Below are 10,697 nucleotides of genomic sequence, written 5' to 3'. Positions count from 1 at the left end.
TTATTAAATATTAATAATTTTCAAAACAAGGAAAAAGTGTTGTTAATTATTCCAAATCTCCTCTGACCACTTTAATAGAATAAGATTGTAGTGGTGAATCAAAACACCAGTTTACAATCGACCAATTTTCGAGGTATTTTAATTCCCTTTTTTGTCTGTCCATTTTCTCTCTTTTGACAAGACAATGAAGATAAAGAGAGTGATTGGGCAGTTCACCAAATACTGGGGGACTATTTTAAGTTAAATGAGTAGTTAATGCACTAGCAATTGTTTGTTGGGCATCAATTAATCTCCACCAGCAGCAATTAATACTCATCAGCTCAGCTGCATGCAATTTTCTTGGCTTATATGCAAATGAACCCTACTCTTGTTCTCATGCTCATGAACAAAAGTCTTGTTCTTGGATCAAAACTTCAACCCCACCACACATTTCCAGTTGAATTTTCATGCAACTATGTTGAAAAACTAGCCACAGCTTTTTGACAGGGGCAGTTGGAAGATTGAATGCATCACATGGGAGTGTGATCTTAGCTTTGATGGTTTCTATGAGTGAATTTTAGCTTTGTACTTATCTTGCTTGCTTGCATCACAAGGGACGATGATCCAAGTCAAGATTATTACAGTACTATGTATGTAATCTTGCAGTTGTACATAGTTCCTTTGTCAGTTTAAACTGGGGAGACAGTTATGTCCTGAGTTACATTCTTCAGGTATTTATTAGGACAACTGGATTCAGACTTGGCTTCAATTGCATTACGTCGAGAGCCCTTCATGTGGCAGTAGTGAAGACTACAATTTTTCCCTCAGCAATAACTGAGTAGGACCAGCCACAATTATTCCACGAAAAACCGGTTCTTGAAGAGAGGAAAACTTTAACTAGTGACACCATTCTCATGCAATACAACAGCTCCAGGCGATAAACGAAAGCTAAATTGTCGGTTTTTTCGAAAATTATGCAAGTATAATTCGTGAGAAAGGCGTAAAAGGTTCTTTCTTTCACCATTTGAGATCATGGATGAGGTTGAACTTTCGACAGAGCAAGTATCCAAGCCGAATGAAGTTCTAGGAACAGAACAACGTTGGGATTCAACTGCTAAGAATGGGGAAAGTGTTTCTTTCTTTAGGCTGTTTGCTGTGGCTGACAAGATTGACTATGTTTTGATGTTCATTGGGAGCATTGGAGCTTGCTTGCAGGGTGCTGCTCTTCCTGTATTCTTTGTTTTGTTTGGTCGTATGATCAACACTCTTGGAAATTTGTCTTTGGACCCTCATAGATTTTCTTCAGAGGTATCCAAGGTAAACGTTCAAATGTTCAAATTCAATATCAGAGAATTTGGTTACATACTGATTCTCATTTTTTATTTGTTTCAATTGTTCCAATTATCTTGCGAACCTAAATGATTAAACACGGATCTCTGTATTTTATAAGTTTGCTAAAAGATTTCGACACTGCATTTTTGTTAAGTCGATTTCAATCTTACTTCAATGCAGTAATATATTTATTCATTTCTCTTCCACGCAGTACGCTCTCTACTTAGTCTATCTTGGATTAGTAGTTTGGTTATCAGCATGGACAGGTATGTTTTAGTATCATTTCCCCCTTTTCTGGAGCTGATATAAGTTTTTATCGGTATGGGACATGTTCTTGATCACTGATATAAATTTCAGGAGTTGCATGTTGGACGCAGACTGGGGAAAGGCAAACGGCCCTGCTACGACAGAAGTACCTTGAGTCTGTCTTAAAAAAGAACATTCAGTTCTTTGACACAGAAGCAGGACAACATAATATACTTTTTCACATTTCGAGCGATGCCATACTCGTGCAGGATGCAATAGGTGACAAGGTAGACATAGGAAGCATAGATTAAGAACTTATCAGTTCATTCTTGACTTTAACGTCTGAGGCTTAACCTGTTCTGCTTTTCTGATGCAGATATGTCATGCAATATGTTATCTTTCCCAGTTCGTCATTGGATTTTCCTTAGGATTCTCAATGGTATGGCAACTGACACTCCTCACCTTGGCAATTGTTCCTTTAATAGCTGTAGCTGGAGGAGCATACACGATAATCATGTCCACTTTGTCAAAAAGGGGTGAGAACGCTTATGCTGAAGCTGGGAAGTTAACAGAAGAGGTAAAATGCCGGGCTTTCCCTCCCATTCCTGTTCAAGAATTGCACAAGCTTCATTAATTTACATGCAATCTGAATTTTTGTCTCAGAATTTTGCACCTTTGAAGTATTTACTATAAACTTTTTAATCAGGTTATTTCACAAGTTCGTACAGTATACTCGTTCGTTGGGGAAGAGAAGGCCATTGAAACATATTCAAGATCACTTGAAAATGCTCTCAAACTGGCAAAAAAGACTGGCATTGCGAAGGGAATTGGCATTGGATTTACTTACGGACTTTTATTCTGTGCTTGGGCATTACTTCTTTGGTATGCGAGTATCCTCGTTCGGCATGGACACTCTAATGGAGGGAAGGCATTTACGACGATCATCAATGTGGTTTACAGTGGATTGTGAGTATAGAACAAAAATATCTGTCTTTTATATTGTCTGTTATTATTATTCATCTTTCCTGAAATAAAAAGCAGCACTCCTTGTCGTGTAGTGCACTTGGTCAGGCTGCTCCCAACCTTGCCGCCATTGCCAAAGGCCGTGCTGCTGTTGCAAGCATCATAAGCATGATTGAAGATGATGCTAATCGTCCCTCTAAAGGTTCACATGAGGGGATTGTGTTGCAAAGAGTTGATGGAAAAATTGACTTTGTTGACGTCTGTTTTGCATACCCTTCTCGACCCACAATGGTGTTTGAAGATCTCAGCTTCTCAGTGTTTGCTGGTAAATCATTGGCAATTGTTGGTCCTAGTGGCTCTGGGAAAAGCACTATAATTTCCATGTTACAACGATTCTACGATCCAACTTCAGGTATTGAAGATACTTTTATGTTTGAACTTGTGAATCAGTTATAAGGTTGTCTTAGGATCTATTATGATGTGGAATCCGACAGGAAAAATTTTGTTGGACGGGCATGATCTCACAAATCTTCAACTAAAATGGTTGAGGTCACAGATGGGATTGGTCAGTCAAGAGCCTGCTCTGTTTGCTACCAGTATAGCCGACAATATTTTTTTCGGCAAAGAAGGAGCAGACATGGATCAAATAATAGAGGCAGCAAAAGCTTCAAATGCTCATTCTTTTATCCAAGGTTTACCTGATGGTTATCACACTCAGGTCGGTTTCTTGCATAAACCTTAGTTTCCCTTATGGATGTTTGTATTCGAGCATCATACGAAATAGAATGTACTGAATTTTATCTGGAAAAATAGTCTTTCTTGATTGATTTTGTATACCGGTTCATGTTAATGAAAAGCATTGTCAACATCCCTGTTGCATGGCAACTTTATAGGTGGGAGAAGGTGGAACACAGCTTTCAGGAGGTCAGAAGCAGAGAATTGCTATTGCAAGAGCAATACTGAGAGACCCGAAGATTCTACTTCTTGATGAGGCAACCAGTGCTCTTGATGCAGAATCAGAGTTCATTGTTCAGCAGGCGCTAAATTCAGTCATGTCGCGTAGGACAACAATTGTTGTTGCGCACAGGTTATCAACTATTCGAGATGTTGATATGATTATCGTTCTGAAGAATGGTCGAGTTGTTGAGACGGGGACTCACATGGAACTGATGTCTAAAGCTGGAGAATATGCATCTCTGGTGAATCTTCAAGTATCAGAACACAAAACCAAGCCTCGTTCTGACAATATTACCGGAGCTCCCGGAATAAGAAGCATTCAAGATTACCCTTGTAATGAAATGTCACAGCAACAGTTAAAGCCAATCACCAAAGACGAGCTGAAAACAACTGATCAAAACCTGTCACAGCAAACCACCGTGTCAACTCCAGTTTGGGAACTGATCAAACTCAATGCACCAGAGTGGCCCTGTGCCTTATTGGGCTCGTTAGGTGCAATTCTGGCTGGCATGGAAGCTCCTCTTTTCGCTCTTGCAATAACACATATTTTAACTGTATTTTACTCTCATAACGATTCTCGAATCAAGCAAGAGGTCCGACAGATGTCCTTCATATTCATTGGGGCAGCAATGGTTACTGTATTGGTATATTTGTTGCAACACTATTTCTATACCTTAATGGGAGAGCGACTCATTGCACGAGTTCGGCTGCTAATGTTCAAAGGTCTCAGTTTCATTCTATTTTACTACAACCGTTGCCTCAGTTTCTGTTTGCTGTTTTTCTTGACTATACAATTGTTTGACACCATTGCTTTCTGAATTCTCACAGCCATGCTCTCTAATGAAGTCGCCTGGTTTGACAAGGACGAGAATAGCACTGGCTCACTGGCATCTAAATTGGCAACGGACGCAACATTAGTACGCAGTGCACTAGCTGACCGTATATCGACAGTCATCCAAAACATAGCACTGGCTGTTACAGCATTCGTGATTGCTTTTGTACTAAGTTGGCGTATAGCGGCTGTTGTAGTAGCCACATTTCCTCTTCTCATTGGTGCAAACATAGCCGAGGTAAGTCTTTTAGATGATGTCTCCAGTTTCTAAATAGAACCCGTTAAGCCTTTTTGATACAAGTGTCGTGACACTTATCTGTTCATGTCTGCAGCAACTTTTTCTTAAGGGGTTTGGAGGCGACTATGTGACGGCATATTATCGAGCAACAGAAGTTGCACGTGAAGCTATCGCTAATATACGCACCGTTGCTGCCTTTGGTGCTGAAGAGCGAGTAACAGCCAAATTTGCTTCTGAATTATACAAACCAAGAAAGAGAGCTCTTCTGCGTGGCAACATATTGGGTTTTGGCTACGGTATATCGCTGTTCTTTGCATATTCATCGTATGCTATAGGACTTTGGTATGCATCTGTTCTGATCAGAAACAAGAAGTCAGAATTTGGAGATGTTATGAAATCCTTCATGGTTCTGATCATTACTGCATTGGCTGTGGCAGAAACTCTAGCACTTGCTCCTAACCTGGTTAAGGGATCACAAGTTCTTGGGTCAGTTTTTGACATTCTTCAAAGAAAATCAGCTATCGACCCCAACAGCCCCTCGTCCACAATGGTAACTGATGTGGGAGGCGACGTTGAGTTCAAGAATGTTAGTTTTAAGTACCCTACTAGGCCTGACATAACCATTTTCAATGGTTTGAACTTGAAAATATCGAAAGGAAAGAGTATGGCAATTGTAGGCCAAAGCGGTTCAGGAAAGAGCACCGTGATCTCTCTGCTGCTAAGATTCTACGACCCTACATCAGGAACAATCCTGATCGATGGTCTTGATATCAAAACAGTGAACCTCAAATCACTAAGGTTGAGAATAGGCCTAGTGCAGCAAGAACCAGTACTGTTCTCCACAACTATTTATGAGAACATCAAGTATGGAAACAGCAATGCATCAGAGATCGAGATCATCAACGCTGCAAAAGCAGCAAGCGCGCATGGATTCATCAGTAGGATGCCTGAAGGATTCCATACTCAAGTTGGTGAAAAGGGAGTTCAGTTATCAGGTGGACAGAAGCAACGGGTAGCTATCGCCCGGGCGATACTCAAGGATCCATCTATTCTTCTTCTGGATGAAGCAACGAGTGCTCTCGATACTAAGTCAGAAATGCAGGTTCAAGAAGCTCTCAATAGACTCATGCAAGGAAGGACAACAGTTCTGATAGCACATAGGCTATCCACCGTGCAGGACGCCGATGCTATCACCGTGCTGCAGAACGGCCGAGCGGTCGAAAGTGGCAGCCATGAGGAGCTTATAAACAAACCTGGAAGCATATATTTTCAGTTGGTGCACCTACAATGTGATGATAAGGGTGTGCAGAACTTGGCATGACTGGGATATATCACTAGTTACTCAAAACTCAGGTGGCTTCTGCTATAGTAGTGTGTGTGCCACCCTTAAACTGTGTGTCCACAATTAATTTAAAAATTTTAAAAACTAGTTTTGTAATTTTAAATATATGATAATTGATTAAATAAAAAAAAACATTAGGAGTTTATGAGAAGTTATTGAGAAAAGATTACGAGAAGAAAAAGATAAATGGAAGTTGAAAAGAGAGAGAAATTTGAAGGTTGAGAAAAGATATAAAGACAAAATTTGGTGAAATAATTTGCAATTGATTTCTTCTTTTGAGGTTGTAAATTTAAAATTGTGAAAGTTAGAGTGTTTGAAAATAAAAATAAAAAAATAAAGATTTTAATTTAGATTGTGAAAGTTACATATGTCTGAAAATAAAAATAAACAAAGGTTTGAAGTTAGAGTGTTTGGGAAAATTTTTATTTGCAATAGCTATGTAAATAAAGTTGACAATTTAAACCTCCCTCAAATTATGTCTAATTACACAAATATTCCCTATATTTTATATAGTTACAAATACATCCTTATTTAATGATAAAGGTTTACACAAACAGCCCTCCAAGGATACACATATAATTTTATAAAATTAAACATTGCGCTGACATTCCTTACAGCGGAATGTATTTGTAATTATACATGTGGTAGGGAGTGTTTGAAATTATATACTATATTCTATACTATATATAATTGAAGACGGGTGAATTAGTATCTTAATTATTTTGATATATTAATTTTAATATTTTATTTTATTTATTTATTAATTTTCCACTCCTCCATAATCTTTCAATAGTTATGTTTTTTTTTTAATTTTGTTCAATTTTCTTGTCACTATTTTTTTTATAAACTTAATATTAAATTTAAATAATATTTATAAAAGCTGCACACAGTTAAGACGTGCCACAAATTATTAGTATATATTAATTGCAGATGCATATGATTTCAATTAAAAACACCAACTCTTTCATCTCTATGATGTTAAATGTGCCACTACTATTCCACATAGGATGAAAATGAGTAAGAAACTCATGCAGTCCATATTTCTAGTAAGGTGCATTCTAAGAAAACAAACCATGCAATTTCGTTGGAACAAATCATTCTTACTCAACAACTTTCAATTTTTGTAATGAAATATTACACGTCATATCTTTTGATCTTTTATAAAAATTAAACGAGATAACTTTCCAAATTCATCACGTAGGCTTGATAATGCCGAGTCTGTTATTATCTTCGTCCATCAAATGAAAATAAAAAAAATATAAACACCATATAAACACGAAATTTGGACAGCATATACAAGTGTGAGACATTAAACCAAAAGACTCAAAACGAGGATTCTATACAATATCAATATCAATATCTAGGAAAATCCATTTATACCCGTGTAGTTATCTATGTCGTAAAGAGATAAAAATGGACCACTGAGTGGTCTACCATATCATTACACACACTACGTCCGATAAAATACAAGACTAGGCTGTCCCAACAACGGCCCGGCCGCAGAATCTCATCAAAATATATAATAATAGTACAGAGCTGCAAATTGGAGGGTGGATAAGATAAAGAGGAATTAAAAGTAGGTAGGAAGGCTGGTCACCAAATGCACATGGGGCTTCGAATTTGAGCTCCATTCCATGTGGGTTGCATCATTATTTAAGAGAATTAGTTCTACTGAAAACTCTACCAACGCTGCAAAAGAATCTAATTTTTGTCCTTAATGTTGCTTCTTCTAATTTGAGTTCCAACCTAGTTTTCTTTTTTAATTCTTGAGTTGAAATTCGAGAACTCTAGGCTTAGATCATCGTTTCTGTATGTAATTGGTTGATTTTAGAGTTGGGTAAGTAAGTTTTAACAACCAGTCAAATTTAGTAAAACAACTTTCAGCTAAAAGTGCACCCCACCCCACCCCACCCCCTACAAGCCCAAGAAAAAGAGTAGAAAAGCTGTCGTAAAGTTGGTCTTTTTGCCAGCAAAGTACAGGCATTGCATCTCCTGGTTCCAACTTCGAGGGCCACAGCCACAGGTGAGTTCTTTAGTTTTAATTTTAGTTGTGATGCTCTGTGCTGTGAAATTCCTGTGGTGGGAGGCTTTAGTTGCTTGAATTTTGATTTGGGTTGCATCGCATTTGAGGAAAGAACTCTTTTTTTTTCCCCCCCACTTCTTGTAGTAGGAAAAAGGGAAGATTTGGCGATCTTTGAAGAGTGCTGCAAATGAGTGCAACAAGATTCATAAAGTGTGTGACTGTGGGTGATGGAGCTGTTGGGAAAACTTGCATGTTGATTTCTTATACCAGCAACACCTTTCCTACGGTCAGTTTATCCTCCAAACCAACCCCTCACCCCCTTCAAAAAGAAAGCTTTTTAACAATTTTTCTCTATTTCATTTAGAGGGTTCTCTTGAAATGATTGCCTTCTGGTACTAATTCTTGATCATTTGACTTCTTGTTGACAAATTGTTTCATTGTCCTCTTTGTTCTTGTTTTACAGTTTCTAGTTTGTTTCTTTGTAGTGGTGGTGGTTATGGTAGGATTCATTTGTTTGTTCCTTATTTCTTGTTTGGTTTAGTGTGGACGTTATCCTATACTCTATAGATGAGGCATCGATGTTTACAAGTATAACGTAGTTTATGCAGTTGCACGTAGATTTTGTTTGACGAGTAAATGAGCTGGTTGGCTAACTAATTGTGGAGCTAGTTTCTTTCTTAATGTGATCTTTAATGATCAAACAGTTCTGCTTTACACTTGAATTACATAAAGTTTACATTTCTCGTAGTTATATGATTGGGAAATGAAATTTTCCGGGCTAGTTCTTCCTGGAGTTCTGGTTCTTGCATTCTTGTTTGTCTATTTAAAAGAAGAGTGTTACTGCAAAGTTGTTGTCTTGTTTGGATTTTCGCAGCATCTTCTGGTCTCCGCTACTGCATTTGGTGTACTGTATGCTGATAAAGATACTTGTCTCCAACGTCCCATCTATACCTCGAAATCTCTTGTTCGGCACTAAAGATTTTTATCCCTTGTTTGCTCTTTTTACTACAGGATTATGTTCCAACTGTTTTTGATAACTTCAGTGCAAACGTAGTTGTTGATGGGAGCACTGTCAACCTAGGATTGTGGGATACAGCGGGTAATTCTTTGGACATTTTTGTCGTTTTCTGGAGCATTTCCTATGTGCTTCAAGCATTTCTTAATTTTTCATTTTACATCATGAATCAGGTCAAGAGGATTACAATAGATTAAGACCCTTAAGCTATCGTGGAGCAGATGTTTTCCTTCTTGCATTTTCTCTCATTAGCAAGGCCAGCTATGAAAACATTGCAAAGAAGGTCAGAATTGTTGTGATGGCTCAGAATCAGCATACATGCATATCTTATTTTGCACACATTATGTATTCAGTAATCTAATGCTGCATTTTTTGCTTCCTTTTGGTTTTGTTTAGTGGATTCCGGAGTTGAGGCATTATGCTCCCGGTGTTCCAATAATTCTCGTTGGAACTAAGCTTGGTAAGATTCTCATTTCTTTCATGTTAGTATTCCATGAGTTCTGTTTTGTCTGTTCCTTGTTAGCAATTATCCATTTTATTTGGTCCATTTTGAGGAAAGCTGATTGGCTTGTCTGGTTCTCTCGTTGTGTAACTACTCTGAATTGTTTGTGACTCTGTTTAATAATGCCGAAAGTACCATATGAGTCTTTGAAAATAATGAACTTGCTATTTTTCTACTAGTAGAAACATATGGATTGGTGCCAACATGCAAATACCTCCAAAACCAAGTTTGTAAAAGTTACAAAGAGCACCAGTAAGTACCAGAGCTTTCAAAATCTTGGGAAGATTGACCTTACTTCAATCTAGATCACTTCTCTCTTATGGAACCCCTACCTTTTGTGGAAGATCTTTTTAGTACAGCATAAGTAGGAAACATGCATAAGGCTTGTTTTTCTTTCACGAGCTCAATTAGATTGAATAATTCTCTTTAATACACAGATCTTCGAGATGATAAGCAATACTTTATCGATCATCCTGGAGCCGTTCCAATTACTACAGCTCAGGTATTAAAAGCATATTTACCAACATCTAATCCCTCTCACCCTGTTCATTTCGAGCCTCGGAGATCAATCTTGCTATTACCTTTCATAGGGAGAGGAACTCAAGAAACTGATTGGAGCTCCTGTTTATGTCGAGTGCAGTTCAAAAACACAACAGGTACGCCTTTTTGTTAGTAGCATTTGTGCTTCTGGATTCAAAAAAGTAGGATGAACTTTTCATGGTAGCACATACGTTCCATGCTTCAATGCAGAATGTGAAGGCAGTGTTCGATGCAGCTATTAAGATAGTGTTGCAACCTCCAAAGCAAAAGAAGAAAAAAGGGCGCAAAGCGTGCTCCATTTTGTAAAGTAAGCAAGAAAGGGATTATTCTTAGAGGTTGGGACTCCGAATCTCAGTTAAATAGTATCTGTTAATGCGGTTGAATCCTTATAGGCCCACCATACACTGACTGTTGCACAATTGTCAGGTCCGAGGGCCACCACCAAGAAGCTTGTCCAACAATGAGATAAGCCGATGCTCCTGTAAGAGCAGCTAGTCCCTAAGTAGGTGTATTGCTGAGGCATTGTATCTTCTTTTTCTGTCTTGTTTCGCCCTCTATTCAGATGATGATACTACATCACTCATTACCCTTCTTACTAATACGCATCTAACGGTCTGCGGTATGCTTTTGAGTGTTCTGTTTGACCTTTTTTCTTTTCATCTCCCACTTGCTAAACTAGAATACAAGAATTAGAAGGCCATTTGAAGGGAAAAAAAGATTGCCGGTTT

General features: G+C 38.1%; 2 protein-coding genes across 4 annotated transcripts; both read left to right on the top strand.

The window, feature by feature from the left end:
* Positions 1–464: 464 nt before the first annotated feature.
* Positions 465–5,976, top strand: LOC105165994 (ABC transporter B family member 13). The gene is made up of 10 exons (XM_011085164.3): positions 465–1,296; positions 1,523–1,577; positions 1,669–1,844; positions 1,934–2,134; positions 2,264–2,523; positions 2,616–2,932; positions 3,015–3,238; positions 3,414–4,200; positions 4,306–4,547; positions 4,642–5,976. Exons 1-10 carry the CDS (start codon positions 1,012–1,014, stop codon positions 5,866–5,868), a joined length of 3,774 nt encoding a protein of 1,257 aa, XP_011083466.3. The 5' UTR covers positions 465–1,011; the 3' UTR covers positions 5,869–5,976.
* Positions 5,977–7,443: 1,467 nt separating this feature from the next.
* Positions 7,444–10,628, top strand: LOC105165993 (rac-like GTP-binding protein RAC1). Of its 3 annotated transcripts, none has more exons than XM_011085163.3 (9): positions 7,444–7,912; positions 8,060–8,198; positions 8,924–9,011; positions 9,101–9,210; positions 9,324–9,387; positions 9,867–9,931; positions 10,020–10,085; positions 10,180–10,304; positions 10,396–10,628. In XM_011085163.3, exons 2-8 carry the CDS (start codon positions 8,100–8,102, stop codon positions 10,273–10,275), a joined length of 588 nt encoding a protein of 195 aa, XP_011083465.1. In that variant the 5' UTR covers positions 7,444–7,912; positions 8,060–8,099; the 3' UTR covers positions 10,276–10,304; positions 10,396–10,628. The 3 variants fall into 3 exon arrangements, with proteins under 3 accessions (XP_011083465.1, XP_011083464.1, XP_088739121.1); XM_011085162.3 differs by having other exon boundaries at positions 7,445–7,912; positions 8,057–8,198; XM_088882995.1 differs by lacking the exon at positions 7,444–7,912 and having other exon boundaries at positions 7,941–8,198.
* The last annotated feature ends 69 nt before the right edge of the window (positions 10,629–10,697 follow it).

Source organism: Sesamum indicum, linkage group LG7 (assembly GCF_026168435.1).
Source record: "Sesamum indicum cultivar Baizhima isolate 11 linkage group LG7, ASM2616843v1, whole genome shotgun sequence".
Classification (NCBI taxonomy): Eukaryota; Viridiplantae; Streptophyta; class Magnoliopsida; order Lamiales; family Pedaliaceae; genus Sesamum; species Sesamum indicum.
This window is presented reverse-complemented; position numbering and strand designations above follow the sequence as displayed.

What these genes read in the sequence shown, in the direction of transcription:
- LOC105165994 (XM_011085164.3), top strand. Translation starts at nt 1,012, where the DNA reads ATGGATGAGGTTGAACTTTCGACAGAGCAAGTATCCAAGCCGAATGAA. An exon ending in TTTCTTCAGAGGTATCCAAG is followed by an intron (nt 1,297 to 1,522) that starts GTAAACGTTCAA and finishes TCTTCCACGCAG; the next exon opens with TACGCTCTCTACTTAGTCTA. An exon ending in CTGATGGTTATCACACTCAG is followed by an intron (nt 3,239 to 3,413) that starts GTCGGTTTCTTG and finishes GCAACTTTATAG; the next exon opens with GTGGGAGAAGGTGGAACACA.
- LOC105165993 (XM_011085163.3), top strand. Translation starts at nt 8,100, where the DNA reads ATGAGTGCAACAAGATTCATAAAGTGTGTGACTGTGGGTGATGGAGCT. An exon ending in CCAGCAACACCTTTCCTACG is followed by an intron (nt 8,199 to 8,923) that starts GTCAGTTTATCC and finishes TTTTTACTACAG; the next exon opens with GATTATGTTCCAACTGTTTT. An exon ending in TCTCGTTGGAACTAAGCTTG is followed by an intron (nt 9,388 to 9,866) that starts GTAAGATTCTCA and finishes TTTAATACACAG; the next exon opens with ATCTTCGAGATGATAAGCAA.